Source organism: Boleophthalmus pectinirostris, unplaced genomic scaffold (assembly GCF_026225935.1).
Source record: "Boleophthalmus pectinirostris isolate CB_2022bp ecotype Guang Dong unplaced genomic scaffold, ASM2622593v1 HiC_scaffold_7, whole genome shotgun sequence".
Classification (NCBI taxonomy): domain Eukaryota; kingdom Metazoa; phylum Chordata; class Actinopteri; order Gobiiformes; family Gobiidae; genus Boleophthalmus; species Boleophthalmus pectinirostris.
Genome location: NW_026571473.1, coordinates 9521652 through 9541453, shown reverse-complemented (window position 1 = coordinate 9541453; position 19802 = coordinate 9521652). Strand labels below are relative to the sequence as shown.

The 19802-nt window shown below is 37.7% G+C and overlaps 1 protein-coding gene across 1 annotated transcript in view; it reads left to right on the top strand.

Moving 5' to 3' along the window:
• Positions 1 to 6857, top strand: part of dnajc6 (DnaJ (Hsp40) homolog, subfamily C, member 6) — a 58161-nt gene extending 51304 nt beyond the window's left edge. Inside the window, exon 18 of the mRNA XM_055165312.1 lies at positions 3606 to 6857. Within this exon, the coding sequence (XP_055021287.1) occupies positions 3606 to 3707 (102 nt within the window). The 3' untranslated portion in view covers positions 3708 to 6857. The remainder of the gene's footprint in view (positions 1 to 3605) is intronic.
• Positions 6858 to 19802: the final 12945 nt, after the last annotated feature.

The window sequence follows — 19802 nt, the reverse complement described above, 5'->3', positions numbered from 1 at the left end:
ACTGTGTTTCAGGGATTTTGTGCAAATGTGCAAAGCAAGATGATATGTGCTAAAAGTTATATATAGGTCAGCGTGTGAGGAAACAACACATGCCTTTTCAAGCTTTTATATTATGATGTATAATGGTCCAATTTATAGTTTTGTCTTTTGCAGTTTACATTGAATATGTAGCACTTATGGGCATTGCCTTGATTACCTGAGAATCAAAGGATTTAAAAAGAAATACACAGTGAAGGAAAATATACTTTGTGGTTTTATTTTGGAAAATCTTTGAGTGTTGTTACATTTCTCAGTCGTTCTCAATAATTTTAGTGACAGTTAGTAATACCTTATATTTTGTGCCTTATATTTTATTTGAAAGAACTTCACAAACATTATAGCAATTAAAGCAGTACCAAATCTCTTAAAATCATAATCAAATCATAATGCAAGTCAAGAAATATTGCAAAGGAACTTCTTAACACATGATACAAACATGGATAAAACCACAAGGGCCACGATCAAAATAATCACACCCTCCACTAAGTGATGAGTGAAGGATCCAAAAGTGGGAGTCAGCCAATCAAACAAGGAGGAAGAGGTATTCTGCTGCACGGACTGACCCGTCTTATATAAATGATTCACTATATCATTGATGGTAGCGTTATACTCCGGAACAAACGTGCAGCATTCTTGCCCGATGATGGCGCAAGTCCCTCCTTGTGCCGCCAACAGAAAATCCAAAGCAGCTCTGTTTTGCAAAGCGAGCAACCTAACCGACGCTAGTTCACTCGACATCAGCTGTAGGGCCCTTCCTGTTTCGTTGGCAATCGTCTCTATGGCGTGAGACAAGTCCGAAATCTGATCCAGCGCTGACATAACCCCATAGACCGGAAGTAGCGCTCCGAGACTATTTTTGAACGACGATTGGTGATGCGTTCCGAAAATATCCGAAGTTCCTCGCTTTGTTCTCTTTCTTTGCAGCTTTTCTGGGAGTTTATGTGCAATACGCATGGCTGGGACGACATACGCTAGTCCGCATCTGCCTTTATAATCTATGGGAAGGTAGGGGTATGCCAGGTTACCACAAACCCAGTACATCCCAGTGGGCGAGGAGATGGAGCAAGTAGCTGTTCTGTGCACTAGGTTGCTAAGATGCTCCGCTCCAGCTTCTTCTAAACACTGATCTGGAGGTGCATTCACAACGGGGAAATCCTTCGTGTTGTGTTCAGGGTCCCATTTAAAAGTCCGTACGCAGTTAGACTCGCCGACTACAGTCTTGCCGTTATTTTCAAGGCACCATTTTAACGGTTTGGGCAAAAGTTGTATAGGAACAGGTTCAGGAGGTTTCACGCACTTATTGCAGTTGCTATACGAGGAAGAGCAGTTTAACGGACGCATTTTGGGCATTTTGGGGCAGTCGGGGTGGGAGTAAGACTGGGGAGCGTGGACGTGGAGAAGATGACACGTGTCGCAGTCCGAAGCTGGTAAACCCATAAGAGGTAGTCCTTCTGCGGCTGTGTAAGGCATCAGACCGCAAACGTAGCAGCTGGAGTTTGGTCTGATGTGGTTAGCGACTTGCCAGGCCATTGTTAAAAAAATATTAACGTCATTTATAACATCGGTATTGCCCGGTGCAGCTATGGTACTAACCAAAATATTGAGGAGTAAAGAAAGGATTGCGCTTGGAGACATTATGCTAGAAAAACTGGTCCAGATATCCAAACTTCAGAGTATCTTCATCTGTAACAAGAAAATAACAAATTAGAAAAGATGAGCTAAAACTAAATATTTTACGTTATTTAGTGTTGATACAAATAATCCATAAAAATAGCCTTTTTTTTCTTACCAGTTTAAGGTTGTGGTCTCTTGGCAAATGAAAAATAAAAAACATGTCCTGATAAATATAGAGGCTCCAGCCAATCAGAAAACAGAAACACGTTTGGTTTCACCCACCATTCAGTCAATTAGTTTGAAGTAAATCATGCATTACAATAACATTACTGAGTGGTTTAGATGTGATCAACAGAGTAATCACAGAGTAATCACTGAATGTTGAAAAGAGGAAAGACAAACTTTGATACGCATTTGAGTTAGATTTAAATACAAAAAATGTGTAATGCTACTTTATTTTTTTTCCTCTTTTTGTTCAGCTGCCTTCATGGGGAAAAATGTAGATCATTTTCCTTTTATTGTGTGCAGTGCTGTGGCACTTTTGTCCCATCCTTATTAATCAATTAATCAACAGCTTTATTAATCCCAAAGGTCAATTCAGTTCACACATCTCTGGTCGTGCACAATCCATAATTAAATAAAATAAAAATGAAAATCGAATACATACAACACACGCCATACATTCAAACCTCAGCAAATCAGGGACACAGTAGCAAATTTACTTTCCATTTAAGCTTTATGGCAGAAGGAATAAAAGATTTAGCGTAACGGTTGGTCCTTTGTTGTGAGGTGACATATCGTCTCCCAGAGGGCATTTGCACACACTGTGAGAGCAGTACATGATTAGGCTGACTCAGTATGGCCTTAGTCTTTTGGAGTGCCCTATGTCTCCATCTAAACACCACTGATTCTACCACACACTTTTACTATCTTCTCCAGACTGTTCTTATCTTTCACAGATAACCCATAAAACTGACAAATAAAAGAAAAAGTCAGCAAACTTTCGATAAAGAATGATAAAATTTATTTTAAATGTTAGATGACACATTGAAAGAGCTGAGCTTCCTTATCGAGTGAACCCGCTGCTGCCCTCGTTTGATCATTTGCTCAGTGTTCTTATCAAACCTTAGGGAGGAATCAAACACAGTCCCCAAGTACTTGTAAGAGTTCACCATTTCTACTGCTTCCCCGTGGATAAAGCTTGCTATTGGATTATGCACTTTTTTCCAAAAGTCCAAAACAATGTCTTTGGTTTAAGCCGCATTTAAATCCAAATGGTTATTATCACACCATTTAATGAAAGCAGGTAGAGCTTGGCCATGGTCAGAGTTTGCTAGCCTGATTCATCAGCCGGTTTCACTTCATAGAAACCGTCTGACCTTGCAATGTTAGAATTCGTTCGCTCGACGGTAGGTGGGTACTTTTTATCATTTAACCAATCGCTGCTATTTGGGAGTCATGTATGTAATGTGCCTCTAACAGGGCTAACTGGTATATAAAGCTTTACCCAAATTCTGTATGAAGAAGGGCAATAACGTCTTTCCCCTTGATGAAATTCCCCAAACATTCTCTTTGTTCTGGGTTTATATCCTTGATCTCGGGAATCGTTGACCACACAAAATGTATGGCTCTTGGCTGATTGGCTGGTGCCCGAACTTGCACTTCCGGGTTTTTGCAAACCGTCTATTGTATTTTGATTCCTGACCTAGTTGCTGGAGAGAAATGAAACTGAGCGGAGGCACTTGGTGGTGCCAGCCTGGTTAAGAGTTTGCCCCCTGCAGAAGAGAAATTAGGGCAGTATCGTTATGTATCATGTATCTTATGAAGAATGGAGGGAGGAGAGGTGCATATAATTGCTGATAAAAAATATATGAGATTTACCATTACCATTTACCATCAATTTACTGTGTATACTATTATACTAACATGTATTTATTTTTCCTTCTGAACAGGCTACAGGACAGCCCTATGAACAATATGCCAAGATGATTTTCATGGAACTGAATGACGCTTGGTCGGAATTTGAAAGCCAAGGACAGAAACCTCTTTACTGATGAGATCCTCCTCCAGAAGTCTCATCCATTACAGCCACAACCCTGAAACATCTGCCTTTATATGTTCCCCTGCTACAAACCAACTGGCTCTTGGACTACAGTGGACTACAGTGGACTACAGAAGGAAACAATAGCAGCTAAAGTGGATACAAAAACTGATATTGAAGACTATATATAGCTCTAAAGTACTGTAGGTATGTGTGCAACAACTACTTTCCTCCTTCAGTGTCCCAAAACTTGAACCCACCAATCAGAGCAGAGAATATTGGGATTCCTTGGTCATGTGATGCATAATTAAGGAAGTGAGTTGTTAACCATAGCTTTTAACAGTGATCAAAACAGTCATAGGCGTTTCATTTGTAATATTTTTTGTCAGCAAGATAGGTCCAAATGAAACAAACAAACAAGATTTCCTGTTCCTGTCCAGATAATTACATAAAATCCATTGAAAAGGATTTTTATATAAAGGGTTTGAAAGTATGTAGATTCATTTATGGAATTGCAAGTGTCTTACAAATAAATTGTAGTATTAGGCGTCTTTAAATAGGCTATGATGAGAAAATTAAGGGAAAATATTGGGTCAGATTCTGATAAAACTCATTTGACAGTGTCTGAGTGGTACTTCTGGTAAAAAAATAAATAACTTCTAGGGTTTATTATATACACTAAATTGCAAATTAGGGATTATCTTCAAGCATAGGCGGTATAAAGAAGTGCGATGTCACCCACAGCGTTCGGATCCAGTCAAATGAAGCTCATCGAGGGTTGCAGTTAGAATTTGGAGCAGAGTTCCATTTTAGGAATAAGAATTTAGAAAAGAAATAAGAAAATTAAATATATACAATAAAAACACCAGGGTCATGTAGAGCGGGTTAATATGAAGATTTTAAGACTAAAATGACAAGGCTCACTGCAGCAGTTACACAGAGAGGAGTGACAATTTTTCAGTCAATTGGAGCCAAGTCGATGGAGCCGGAAGCTTCACCACATTCATTTCCTATTTGGAACGTGACAGCTAGAGGGTTTTGTATGTCCATTTATATATACAGTCTATGTTTTCTGATACAAACTGAAGTAAAATACCATTGAATTTTCAGGCCTTACAACTTATATTAATGATAAACTCTTTACGCATTTGTCAACTTGGCCTATCTTGTGCGTTATTCATTCTTTGGAGTTTATCTTTATGTTTAGTTAGCAGCCAAACAGCACAGTATACAACTACATAATAACAAGTGACCAACTCTATGAAAGCACATCACAGCTTTGACAGAAATTAATTTATTTTAACTTATTTTTGTCTGCATCTGAACTACTGTTTTTAGTTTCTGTACTTGAATGAAATGTGGAAATGTCATGTGTGATCATAACAATGCTTCCAACACTAAAATACAGATTTATTCACATGTTTTCAACATATCATCAATGCAATAATCATTTGTAAATTGCGAAATATTATAAGAAAGCTGTAAGAGATTATCATGTATTTTTAATTTCTGGCATTTCAATTGTAGTTGTTTTTTTTTTTTTTCAATATCTCACGACTACACTGACACTTTGTTTATTATTTATTATTAATTTAAATCTTTTTTTTTTAAATCAGTAACACAAATAATATCATGTAATGTTATAAGGTTATGGCGACCAGTGACTTGAATTCACAATGTAGGATTACTAACCGAACTGACTGTCTGATTTTATTATGATTTAATATTAAGCATAGCAGTGTTTTTATATCCGTAGGTTTCAGAATGATGACTGTTAGGACCGTTACCATAGTGATTAACAATTTAAAATGAAATATTTTATCTTTTGAATGGGGAAAAAAGTCAGGGAAAAAATTGCATACAACAGAAAACTGAAACCTATGCATATCAATCTGGCATGAAGGGCTAGTAATGAACATAGTGTATTTCAAATGTATTGCACTGTGTAACTTTTTGGATAGGGGTCTGTTAGCTGCTCGTTTCTATGGATACGTCATTGCTCTGCCTGGAATGTTCCACAGTATGACATTAAACAGATCTACCTTATATTTATTCAGTTACAGGTGGTTTTAAAGCTCAAAAAATGCTTAGAAAAACGCATTCTGACTTTGAGCTCCACAGATCTGACCTGTAACTTGGTCTGGTTTAGTCTCTGTAAAAATAGATAGACTTAATGTTATACTGTGAAACATTCCAGACAAAGCAATAACATCTGCACAGAGAAAAGCCTTTGGCGAACACCTCCACCAGAAAAGTTACAGTGCACCTTTAAATATTATCAGCCTATAGAATGCTGCAATATTTGAGGCCCAGTTTTAACTTTTATCACTTTATTTACGTTTTTAGAGCAATACATTTCATCATATTGTCTTTCTGACTGACATTGTTTGGTTACTGTATGGAAATATGAACCAGGAAAGACCATGTTAACAATCTCTGCCCCCTCCTCTCCCCTCTCTTTCTCTGATCTTACTGCTAAGTTAGCCTCTATAGTATAAGGTAGTCCCAGGGTGTGAGTCGATTGTATGGGCGGGGATCCCAGTTAGGAGGGTCCTCTGTACTGTCTGTTATGTGTTTGCCTGTCTGCTGTTCAAGTATTACTAAAATAATGTGTAAAATGTGTTCCTTTCAGTTCTGTTTACAGGATGTACATATGAACAAGTGCAGTGCACACGAATAAAAGGGAAACAGGAAATGCGTTTGAGCTGGTTTGTAGTGAAGTGTTTTGACCACTAGAGGGCAGTATTAGACTATAATTTACAATCAAATTATAACTGCACTTGATATTTTGGGTAGTAGTAGTATAAATATGGTTAGAACTTATCTTAATGCAAAATAAACACAAAATATACATCTTAAGAAAGCCTTTAAAAAGAGGTCATTTAATATTCATTGCTCATATTACGCTCTGATCTATGTTTACCAGGATTTGTGTTTTATTTTATTCACACGTGTTTAACGAGTTCGATTCTCACACAGAAAACACTGTTCCACCTTGTGATGTCACGTGGTTATACAGGAAGTGCTCCACCGTTTTAAACTCCATGCGCCTTCACTTGATGATCATTTGGATGATTTCAGCCCCTGGAATTACCAATCTCTACTGAACATGACTACCACTTCATGAACAGAGCATTTTAAGCTTCGGAGCTTTGCAGACAGCCTAATAATGCAGAGCTGCTCAAACGTGTCAAATAGGAAGTGAACAAGGGAGCGCTTCTGGCTCCATTAACTCTGGCTCCAATTGATTTAACAAAAGTGTTGCCCCTCTCTATGTAACTGCTGCTAAATGAGCTTCATCATTTTGGTGTTAAATGTTCCTATTCCTAATGTAGAACTCAGCTCCAAATTCGTTTCTATAACTGCAAGCATCGTGAGCTGAATGTGGGTGACGTCACACTCCCACTTCTTTATACACTCTATTATTTTCATACACTAACATCTGACTGTTCACCGCATTACCTTGTATCAGTTTTGTTCCTGCCTCAGTATCTCAGGCAATAACTTAAATCAACAGAGACTACAACATTAGTGTCCAGCCTCTCTTGTGAATTGTCGTCACTGATTCTTCTGCAATAAACCCCATTATAACCAGTAACCCCCTGAGAACCTGAGTCTCCTCTCTGCTCTCTTCTCTTTCCCCTACCCCTTCTCTCCCTCCAATATAACCAGTACCTCCCTCTCTCTTCTCTCTCCCCTCTCTCTTTTCTCATTTCTCATCATTATAACCAGTACCCGTCTCTCCAGTCTCCCCTCTCCTTTCTCCCCTCTCCCATAACTGCTTTCATCTGTCAGTTTGGCCTTAATTATTCCCTGGTACTGTTGCTGCAGTACACAGGAGCCTGCCCTGTCAAAGCTGGGACTGTCCAGAAGGAAATATGCCCTAATTGAAAATAAATCTCTCATCCACTGATTCATTGTAAGATACATTTACAGGCTGAGTTTTCCTCTTGTCCTGCTTTAGTGGTGATGACAGCAGTGACGCACTTGAACAGATGAAGCCTATAGGGCTGGTGGAGAGTTGTATTTTCAGGTATCTGATGCATTATGGGTAAATGTCCTGCTGCTGGGCATGTGTAAACATGTTGATCACGATGTCCTCGGATTACTTAAAAACATCACATGGCACATAGAGTTTTAGTACAGCTGTTTTTTGTTGTTTAAAAAAAAATGGTTTTGAAGGTATTTCTAAGGTCACATTTTTAGTGTGAGCGGGGTCACCTCTCCACAGATCTGACCTGTAACTTGGTCTAGCAGCGCAACCTGCTTGTCTAGTAGCATAACCACCAGAAAAGTTTTGTGATGCACTTTTATAGGTGTCATATACATTTTCATACAACTATCTCTAAACTTACAAACTATGGTCCCTCCAATCACCACCAGCGCTCACTCTCGCACTTTCATACTAGGCAAGGCGTGTGAAGTGTCTTGCCTGAGGACACAATGACAGAAATGGGTCTGAGTGGGCGTGCAGCGTCAGCAGTGATGAGGTCGCTGTTGTGGTGAAGAGAGCTGAGCCAAAAGGCAAAGCTCTCAATTTACTAGTTAAGCTACGTTCCTCCCCTCACCTATGGTCATGAGCTTTGGGTAATGACTGAAAGAACAAGATCAGAACAAGAGGATCAAAATGAGTTTCCTCCGCAGGGTGGCTGGGCACTCCATTTGAGATAGGGTGACTAGCTCAGTCACACAGGAGGAGCTTGGAGTAGAGCTGCTGCTCCTCCACATTGAGAGGACCCAGGGGCTATGTCTTTTGCCTGGCCTGGGAACACCTTGGGGTCGGAAGTGTCTAGGGTGAAGAAAGCCTGGGAGTCTCTGCTTAGACTGCTGCCCCGGATAAGTGGAAGAAAATGGATGGATGGGTCCGAGTGGGAATCGATCCTCAAACCTTCAGCGGACCACTGTTCTAACATCTGAGCCACTGTCGCTTCTTATCTAATAATTCATATATTTTATTATGTTTTGATGGATTGTACCAAACGATATGTAATTCTAAGCCTGATTCATTCAAGTTTTGACTCCACAAAATTAGACACAATTTGAAATTTTACATACATTTTTAGTAATATCTAGTTTACTTACCTCTGTATTATTATTTTTTTTTTTATCTCATATGTCAACATAATCAAGCTTGTATGTAAGTGAACTGTATATTTCCCTTCTCTTCTGCAGTGTCTCATCTTTTTCCATCTTTTGGTGAAAACGACTGACTACATCATAGTCTGGACATCTTTAGGCCTCCACCCATTACTCTTCGTCTCTGTAGTCTAGAGCGTGTGTCTGGTGCATGTTCCTGAAAATGCCAGTGTGCCAGGAAGTGTGCAGCCCGCTCCACATCTGGGCCCATTCAGAGACTCCACTGTTTTGGTTGGAGGAATTTTTTCCAGCTGTTAGTCTGGGAAAACAGAGGCCTCAAGAACTCATCTCATTTGTGGGAATTCGTTATTTTTGATTAATTATTTAAAGTAGTGCTTTTATGTTCAGACTGGTGTTAAATTTACTGAAAAGATGATTCAGTGTTCAGATGCATTACTTCTGATCTTTGGTATTTGAGTACAGCACACAGGGGAAGACCAAGGATTGCAATTAACTTCTAATTCTAGACTGTTGTGGTTATTTTCAATTTTAATTTAACACAACTTCGGCTGACCAAAGTGCTTCACTTAAAAGTCAACAAAACAGAAAAAACAGATAACACTATACATGTGAAAACGACAGTAAAACACCAAGATAAATAAAATGTATGTATATTAGTTTCACTCTTTACCAAAAAAATTAATAAAAACATTGTGGGTGTAAAAGTAATGTAATTTTCTGGAGGAGGTACGTGACCTGCATGATTCCTCAGAAATCAAAACTTAAAACAACTTAATGGAAACAGACAGACTTTATTCAACTGTGGAATACAAAAAAACAGTTCCACGGAAGCAACCAGCATGCAAATTCTAGACAACAAGAAACTGTTACCTAGAAAATTATCACTACATATCATCACAAGGTGGAACAGCGCATTTTGAGCTTTGGAGTTACTGAAACATGAATGTAAATGAAACAAAACACAACTCTAGGTATGTTTCTGAGGAGGTTAGCCCATTCTAGTATGGCTTAAATCTCACAACACAAGAATCAGTTTTGCCTAATGTAGGATTTTTAAATGAAGTAAATATTGAAATGCATATAATATTACATCCTAAACTCTCTTAATCAATGCAAAATCAGACAGTACACTTTCAGCAGCTTTTATTAGTTGCTTTTTGACACAGAAGACATCAAATAAATGAAGTAAGATATATGGATTTATAGTAGTCATCCTTTGCTTTGTCGAGTTATTTATCTTTTTTTCTTTACTATATAATTCCATTTATCTTGCTTCATATAGTTGATGTTTTCTGCTTGTATCTAAAATGTAAAAAGTTGCACAAAATAACTAAATAAGCAAATAAAAACATTGAGTGAGATGGTGTGTCCAAACTTTTTAACTGGTAGTGTCCGTTTAAACAACATGAGTCAAAAGAACAAAAATGTGGCTGTTTGCTGCAGGTGCAAATAGTGCGATGTGTTAACTTTTTCTACTGTTTTGGAGTGCCTGGAATCCGTTGTGACATGAGTCAAAAGTTTGGACAACCCACTGAGTTACAAGAACAGGGAAACAACAGAGTCAGAATAAAACGTGTAACTGGAAATAGTTTTTTGTTTGGGTTGTACAGGATGACCCAGATGTGAGCCTATTTAAAAACCTGTTACAAAACCTCTGAGTGTAGTACTGCCAAAATGGTCCTGCAGGGTCAGTGAGGGCAGGTTCTGGGACTATGGGGCAATGTGTCAGTGGCGGTCCTGCACTAAATTACTCCACCTCCTCAAAAATACTATCATTCTCTCTGTAAATAGGGTCGTCTCTCCATAGATCTGACCTGTAATGTAGCCTATAGTTTTCTTCCTTGAGGTAGATATGCTTAGTCTCTACTTTGGAACATTCTAAACTTCTCTATTTCCATGATTATTTGCATTGCGGATTCTCACTCATGAATGGACTCACGGATGTGCACGTACAAAATGAAGCAAACAAAAAACAACAGCCACCCTTTTTGCATTTCTTGACTCTGACTGTGCAGTGAAAACCATTTTAGGAGACTTCAGCAGGAAGAGGGAAGTACAAAAGCAAAGTGAGGCTACAGAGAAGTGGTAAATTTACCTATCGTGATCACGTACAACAGACTAACTCCTTCATGGACATTACATCAGGTCAAAGTTTTGATATTAGGACATTCATTAATTGTAACACCACTTATGGGTCCAGTCAAGCGGTAACAGAGGGAAACAGGGTCAGATTTTTGACATTCAAATAGCTCTTATTCAGAAACTAGAGGGACTATTGAAATAAGTATCAGAATGTAGGAAAGAGTTAAAACTCCAACAGGGTAAAGTTAAACCTGTGATATTCTTTCAAGTTGTTGACAAAAAAATTTAAAAACTCATGTCGGTAACGGAGGGAATGAAATATGCAGCACTTTTTGGCCAATAAATACAAACAGTGATAACTCTTGGTTCTCACTTACATATCCTTAACAAACTGGTTTGAATATTTGCTTCATATAGTTTTCTACCATATGGTACAAGATTAGGTTGAAAAACCTCTTACTTTTTGAGTAATGAGATTTTTTATTAAGAAAGGTCATGGTAACGGAGGGAAAAGTAACAGAGGGAAAATTGTGCAAACAAGTAGAAGGTGCAGGATTTTGCATCATTTGTCGCTTTTTTCTTCTGAATACTTTAATATTACTTCAAAATGAAAGGAAACTATTTCTATAAAATATGTCAGTCCTTCCAAGCTAATTTTTATCATTTTAAATACATTTTTTTTGGAAAAATCATGTACCTTCATCAACAGTTCAAAGATGGAATAACACAAGATATGATGAAATACATCCATTTATTTACATGATTTGCAGGTCTTTGAAATTTGGGAAATATTTTTTGTTCCATGTTTCATACATGGTCTGTTTAAAACTTATGTAACTTTAGAACCAAAAATGGTACAGAAAAAAGGTCAACAGTTTCATAAACTAGAGTACATATGTATCTGTTGAATACATTTTTATATCAGATGCATTAACTTGAATTTTTGACCTTGCTGTTTACTTCTGCTTGACCAGGCCCTTATGTAGTATACAGACTTGAATGCCCATGTGGTCGTTTTTACATAGACCGAACAAAAAGCAAACTGAAAAACAGACAAACAGGACAAACAGACTGTAAGAACCTGCAACCCCCTGTATCCTATGGCCATGTATTACAAAAAGACAATCACGGCAGCTGTAAAAGCCTAAAAATCTGTGCAATTGAATGTATTAAAGAAACAATAAGAGGAGATAGACTGAAAAAAAAAAACTATTACAGAGAGAGTCCTACTGGATCTACACTCTCAAGGCTACTAAGTTTCCAGGACTCAATGGAGAGCTAGATTTCTCCCCCTTCCTTTAAAACCACAAGCTTTAAATGTGTAATCAATTCCTGTTTTACATCTTCGTCTCCATGAAACTGTGTAAAACTAGGCCTCTAATATATTATACAAATTATAGTTATATCTGTAGCGCTTTTGAATTTTTTAAAATGTATTTTTCTTTGTATTGGTTGTTGGGATTTGTACTATTTATATCTTGTATTATATTTGAACTTGTAACTAAAATCTGTTCAGCCTACATGTCCCATCATGCACCAGGAGACTGTGGGCCAGCCCAGTGTGAACATGTGACCAAACCTATTACTTTAAATCAGCACTGTGATATCCGTCTCGAGTTTGCCCTGATGAAGCCGAAGTGCTGAGACAAGTGATTTTAACTTTATCTGCAATGTGGTATTAGAAACTTTTAATTATTTTGTACTTTTTGAGTGCCTCAGTTTTTTCTACTGTGCAAAGTGTGGCTACTTTTGAGGATTTGAAAATACATATATATTTTTTTCTTAACATACATACTTTTTTACTTCATACAGTATATTTCGTCTTATTATTTATATATTTTTATTTGTATGCATCTAAAAGTACAAAGTAGTAATGAGAGGGTGTGTAGTGTAAATCACATGTTATTCTAGTGTTTTTTTGTTTGTTTGTTTTTTACTAGAAATGGCAAATAAACTCACCTAACTTAACCAAAGTGCCTTATTGGTGTTATATGATTATTTCACAGTTGTTTTTGTGTGTATATTTTAAGACATTCAGTCCACAAAATCACAACTTGTCCTCCAGCTTCAAATCCACCCTCTAATCATTGCTTCATGTTTATACTGTTCAAAATGTTCTGATCAATCATAACATTTGGCCTATTTCTTGTGAGAACTTGAGAGAGGATGTTGCAACGCTGTGAGGTAAGTGAGCGTAGGCTTGGACTGCACTGAGGTGTGTCTCTGCAAGGGCGGACAGTTATTATGAGAGCTTTGTAACTGATAAACCAAACAGAGGGACAGATGAAGATTTCAACAGCTCAAAGCCCAAACTGGGTATAATACAAACATCAATATTGTGCAATAGAAAGTAATTTGATGGTTTTAAAAAAGTCTTTCAAATCAAGTATTGTGTTATATCTGTTTCTTGTTTTATGCACTTTCACTTCAGCATGCGGAACATTTCTAGTGGAGGGTTTGCCATGTACTTGTCTCCATGGAGATGTTAGTGCTTTGTCTAGAAGTACAGATTAAACCTATCTATCACGAGGGAGACAAGCAGGTTACAACACTACGCTACATTACAGTTCAGATCTGTGGGGAGTCACCCCTATTCACAGAAGGAATTATTTTATTTTTGAGCAACAGAAACACCCGCAATTAATAAACACTAGATCATATCATGGAACATTCCAGGCTGAGCAATAAAATCTCCAAGGCAACACAAGATAAGTTTATTTGTACAGCACAATTCGTACACAAAGTAATTCAAAGTGATTTACAGAATAAGAAATATATTAAAATCACAGTACAAACAAATCAAAACATAAAAAATGATCATAAAAAAAATGAAATGAAAAATTAAAACCTTTCAGTCATATGCAGCTAAACAAAACAATTTTGAGCCTGGATTTAAACAGAGTCAAAGTAGAGTCTGTCTCATATGTTCAGGAAGACTGTTCCAGGTTTTACCTGCATAAAACTGAAACTCTGACTCCTCGTGTTTAGTCCTGACTCTGGGCACCAGCAAGAGGCCAGTCCCTGAGCTCTTCAGAGTGCAGATTGTTTATATGGCACTAACATGTCAGAGATGTACTATGGTGCTCGGCCATGGAGAGACTTGTACACAAGCAGAGCCGCTTTAAAATCTCTGAGCCACAGGGGGCAGTGCAGAGACCTGAGCACAGGACTTAAGTGCTCATACTTCCTGGTTTGACTCAGGACCAGAGCTTCAGCATTCTAGATGTACTGCAGTGTCTCACAGCTCGTTTAAAGAGGCCAAATCAATTGTAAATGAATAAATGCAAGATGGAAGTTTAATGCCATACTGTGGAACATTCCAAAGCAAAACTATGCAGTTTTATATGAAGGCAAGCAGGTAGCAGACCCTCCACCTGAAAGTTACACAGTGCACCTTTAACCATTGTAGAAGATTATTTCAAGGCAATACTTCACAGAGGGACTAAATAAACTCTCTCATTGTGGTGTCATTGACTTTAAACTTGGACAGACTTTACAGTACATGTTGAAATACATTACTGGCAGCTCATATTAATAGCCACCACAGCTGACACTGGACAATTACTGTATTATAACCAGCTCAGGGATTTCCATGAGGTTAAAATAGCTGTTCAGTTGTTCAGGATTTGTTTATCTAGTTCCAGTGTTGCGTTACAGGCACGTTGACAAGATCATAGCTGACTACTGTGACTCAGAGCTTCCAACAGTAATGTAATGGTGCCATAATGAAGTACTTGTTGTAGTTGTACAGTAGTTTCCACTGAAAAAAACATATGTATTTTGCATAGAGAGGAACCAGGATTAGACCTGACTGCAGTTGGATTCAGGGGAAATGCCTCCGTGCGTCACAGGAGTTACATGGGATCAAAAGTCAAACAGCGACAGAGACAGAAATTCACCAGATGAGAGAGGGACAAAAACTGCTGACAGGACAGGATTCAGGTAATATCCTGTTTGTCAGTGTACATAGTAATAGTTAATATGCAATAATCATGTGTCCTACCACAAGTATGCAGACAACACTCAGATCTATGTCTCACTGCAGCAGGAGACTATGGACCAATGGACTCACTCTGCCACTACATCCAACAGATCAGTGTGTGGATGCAAAACAACTTTCTCCAGCTAAACTCAGACAAGACACAAGGCATAGACTTTGGCCCACAGAAACAAAGAGACAGTGTCAGCAGTCACCTCCAGTCTCTTTCTCTAAAACCTTCAAATCAGGCCAGTAATGGCCTCAGACTTGAACTTTAACAGCCACATCAAATCAATAACATCTGCAGCTTTTTACCATCTAAAAAACATCACAAAAATCAAAGGTTTACTGTCTAAAGCAGAGTTGGAGAGACTTATCCATGCGTTTTTCTCTAATAGGTTAGACTCCTGTAATGCCCTGCTCACTGGCCTCTCCAAATGAGTTGTGAGACGCTGCAGTACATCCAGAACACTCGAGCTCGGGTTCTGACTCGAACCAGGAAGTAGGCAAGGCAAGGCAAGTTTATTTGTATAGCACAATTTGTACACAAAGTAATTCAAAGTGCTTTACAGAATAAGAAATACATTAAAATCATAATAAAAACAAATCAAAACATAAATAATCATGAAGATTAAAATTAAAAAAGAGAGACATAAATTGTAGAGAAGAGTGCGGAATGAAAACCTTTCAGTTATTTGCACAGTTAAACAGAAATGTTTTGAGCCTGGATTTAAACAGCGTCACAGAAGAGTCTGTCTCACATGTTCACTAAGACTGTTCCAGGTTTTAGCTGCATGAACCTGAAACGCTGACTCCCCTTGTTTAGTCCTGACTCTGGGCACCAGCAGGAGGCCGGTCCCTGAGGCTCCTCAGAGTGCGAGATGTACAGAGTACAAGCACATAATTCCTTTTACTCAGGTCTCTGCACTGCCCCCTGTGGTTCAGAGAATAGACTTTAAAGTGGCTCTGCTTGTGTACAAGTGTCTCCATGGCCGAGCACCAAAGTACATCTCTGACATGTTAGTGCCATATGAATCATCTGCACTCTGAGAACCTCAGGGTCCGGCCTCCTGCTGGTGCCCAGAGTCAGGACTAAACACGGGGAGTTAGAGCCAAAGATGTTAATTTTTTAATAGTGCTTTCTTGGCCTTATTAATGATTTGTTTTGCATTATAGGCTGTGATCGGGGCCTTGATGTTTATACTTGCTGGCGTGATGTTCTCGTCTCTGCATCGGAGGTTGAAAAGTAGGTGGTGGTTGTAGCGGGCGCGCGCCTTTTCCAGCCTCTCCAAATGACGAAGTGCTTTGACACCTTTTTGTCCAAATCTTCTTCTTATTAAGCCAAATATGTTCATTTTCATACAGGGAGACAGAGTTTCAGTTTTATGCAGCTAAAACTTGGAACAGTCTTCCTGAACATGTGAAACAGACCTCTACTCTGACGCCGCTTAAATCCAGGCTCAAAATTGTTTTGTTTAGCTCTGACTGAAAGGTTTTTATTTCGCACTCTTCTCTCTCATTCAATGTCTCGCTCTCTTTTGAATTTTTTGATGTTTTGATTTGTCTGTGCTGTGATTTTTTATGTATTTCTTATTCTGTAAAGCACTTTGAATTACTTTGTGTACGAATTGTGCTATACAAATAAACTTGCTCGAAATAGCAGAAGTGCTTTTAGTAATAGTTGTAGTAGCAGTAGTAGTAGCAGTAGTAGTGTAGAAACAGTGGCAGTAAGAGTGGTGGTGGTGAAATAGAAGGAGAGGATTCAGACATTCTGTTTATCAATGCATAATACTATTTTAATCAAAGCTTTAGTAGTAGCAATAACAGTGGTACATTAGTTGTAGTAGTAAAGGTAGTAGTAGTAGTAGTAGTGCTGTAGAAGCATTGGCAGCAGAAGTGGTAATAGTAGAAATAGAAGCAGTAGCAGCAATAGTAGTCATCATAGTAGTAGTAGCAGCATTAGTAGTAATATAGTAGTAGTAGTAGTAGTAGAAGCATGAAGTAGAAGCTTGAAGAAATTGCTGAGGACAGGATCAGACAATATATTTTTTATCAGAATGCTTAAGTATAGTGGTAGCAGTAGTAATGGTAGTAATAGTAGTTTTAGTAATAGTAGTAGTAGTAGTAGTAGTAGTAGTAGCAGCAGAAAAATACAGAAGTTCACAACAGAGACAGCAAGAAAGCGCTGGCAAAAGTGGCTTCATACAATATCCTGTTTATCTGTGTGGAATGGTTTTAGTATTAGGAGTAGTAGTGGTAGTAGTAGTAGAAGTGGAAGTGGTAGCAATAATAATACTAGTATATGTAATAACAATAGCAGTAGTAATACTCAGAACAGAGAGAGGCATGGAGAAAGTGCTGACTGGAGAGGATCTGACATTATTCCGTGTGAGTCAGGGTTATTGTGTGAAAAGTTTTATGATTCTTTTAGCATATTGTCTCCAGTTTGGTCAAAGTTTATGAAGGCGAGATAATGCTCCTGTATTACACAAAATGGACTCTTGTGAGCTTCAAGTCATGTCAGAATGTCGTTACCTCCTCACAACAGACCTGGAGTTATGTTTTGTTTCATTCACATGTTTGAGTAACACTTTATTATTAGTCTGTCTGCATCTAAAAAGCTCAAAATGCTCCGTCCCACCTGGTGATGTCATGACACAGTAGTTCAGTTCAGGTTAAGTTAACACCGACCTTTAAACTTTTTGAACTCTTCCTCAAAAGTACTGTAATTCAGTGTAGACTATAAACAGGATACTCTTCTGTGTTTTCAAATGACTTATATAGAGTAACTTTCCAATGAAACTACATCACTGGCTGTCACTGTCGTCTCTTCAATGGTAAATGAAATGTTGTTGTTTTTTTGTTTTTTGTCAAAGTTTTTTCATGGATGCATTGTTGATAAAGTTTTAGTAATTATGAAGAGAAACTGAAACATAAGCTTTTGTATGGGATTGTTGTAAATAAGTGAAGATGATTCCTGGATGCCTAAAGGAAGACAAAAGAGCACAAGTTTTTTTCTTGTTAGATGAGAAGAACAAAACCTTCAAACTGATTCAACTGATTGACAAGGACACGGAGGAACCTACCCCGACACAGGTTGAAAAAATGTAATCTTAAAAGGTCCTATATATGCAAAATTTACTCTTGTGAGCTTAAAGCCATTTTATAATGCTGTTATCTCATCAAAAACATTTCGTAGTAACCTTTTATTACTACATCTCCAAAGCTCAAAATGCTCTGTTCCAACTTGTGATGCCATGAAACAGTAGTTCAGTTTTCAAGTTAAAACCTATCTTTTAACTTTTGTTCAGTAGAGACTGGCAGTAGAGACTGGCAATTCCAGAGCTGAAATTATCCAAATGTTTTCTGTTAGAGAAGAACTCAGCCTAATATGGGTCTGTGTGTTAAGCTTTTGTGAATGAAACAAAACACATCTCCAGGTATGTTTTTGATGAGGAAATAACATTATAATGATAAAAAAATGTAATATAGTCCCTTTAAGTCAGGAGTCTCCAACTTGTAGCTCAGGAGCTACCTGTAGCTCTCCGTCCCCTTCCAAGTAGATCGCCAAAGGATTTCTGAATTATATATATTGTACTCATTAACTAAAATCTGATTAATTACCATAGTAAACGTATCATTTTGATGCCTAACTTGTGCACTAATAAATAGATAATTGTTCATATGTAACAATAACTGAAATATTGTGATATTGTATCGTCAAAAGTCTCACAATAATATCGTGGCCCAAAACAATATATCGAATTACAAGTTCCTTTGCTTAAATGCATGGTTTTACAGTAGCAACAGCTAATAAACATCGGGAACTACATATCCCATGATTAATTTCAGCACAAACAAAGCGAAGAAATATGTTTTTTACTTGAATTCTTGGGATTATGACGGAAATAATAAACACCAAAATCTTGTCAAGGTATTTTAAAAGCAACAAAAAAGTGTCTTATCTAAAATTTTATCAGTCTCTTCAAAATATCCCAATATATATCGTACCGTGAGATGCGTATCGTGATAATATTGTACCGAGAGATTTGGATATTGTTACATCCCTAATGGTTTACGTTTAGTAGGCATCTAACTGTACCTCGTCTAAAGCTTGCCATAGCTTTTCTACTTTCTCAGTTTCTCGCAACTGCAAAAATAAGTAGCTCTCTGGCATTTTTGTTTCATAAAGACTGCTCACCAGAGGAAAAAGGTTGGAGACCCCTGCTTTAAGTAATGGTAAATTGGTTGTCCATCGCCTTATCGCCTGATGTTATTACTTCACCTGTTTTATTGCTCAAAATATCTTTAAAACCATGCATTCTTACTGTGAACAGGCTCGCCTCTCCACTACCTTTTGTCTGTTGGTGTCACTTTTGTTTCCATGGAGATAGGTAAGTTTAATGCCACACTGTAGCGCTTGTTTTTTGTTTCTATAATACAATCACCTTGTTCAAACTGAAACTGCAATAGGGTAGTAACAGAAACAATGGCCTCCTCAGCTTCTCCATCTGCTGATAGATATATTCTTTTTTTTCTAGGAATGTAACGATATCCAAATCTCTCGGTACGATATTATCACGATATGAGTCTCACGGTACGATATTTATTACGATAAATTGTAGATAGGACACTTTTTTGGCTTTTAAAATACCCTCACAAGATTTTGGTGTGAGTTATTTCTGTCATAATCTCAAGAATTCAAGTAAAAAACATATTTCTTCTGTTGTCTGCGCTGAAATGAATCATGGGATATGTAGTTCCTGATGTTTATTAGCTATTGCCACTATAAAAAAATGTATTTAAGCAAAGGAACTTGTAATTCGATATATTGTGAAAGCCAACGGTATTATTATGAGACTTTTGACGATACGATATCATGATATTTTGGTTATTGTTATACCCCTTTTTTTTCTTTTGCCAAAAATATGGAAAAGTGAGTTACAAAAG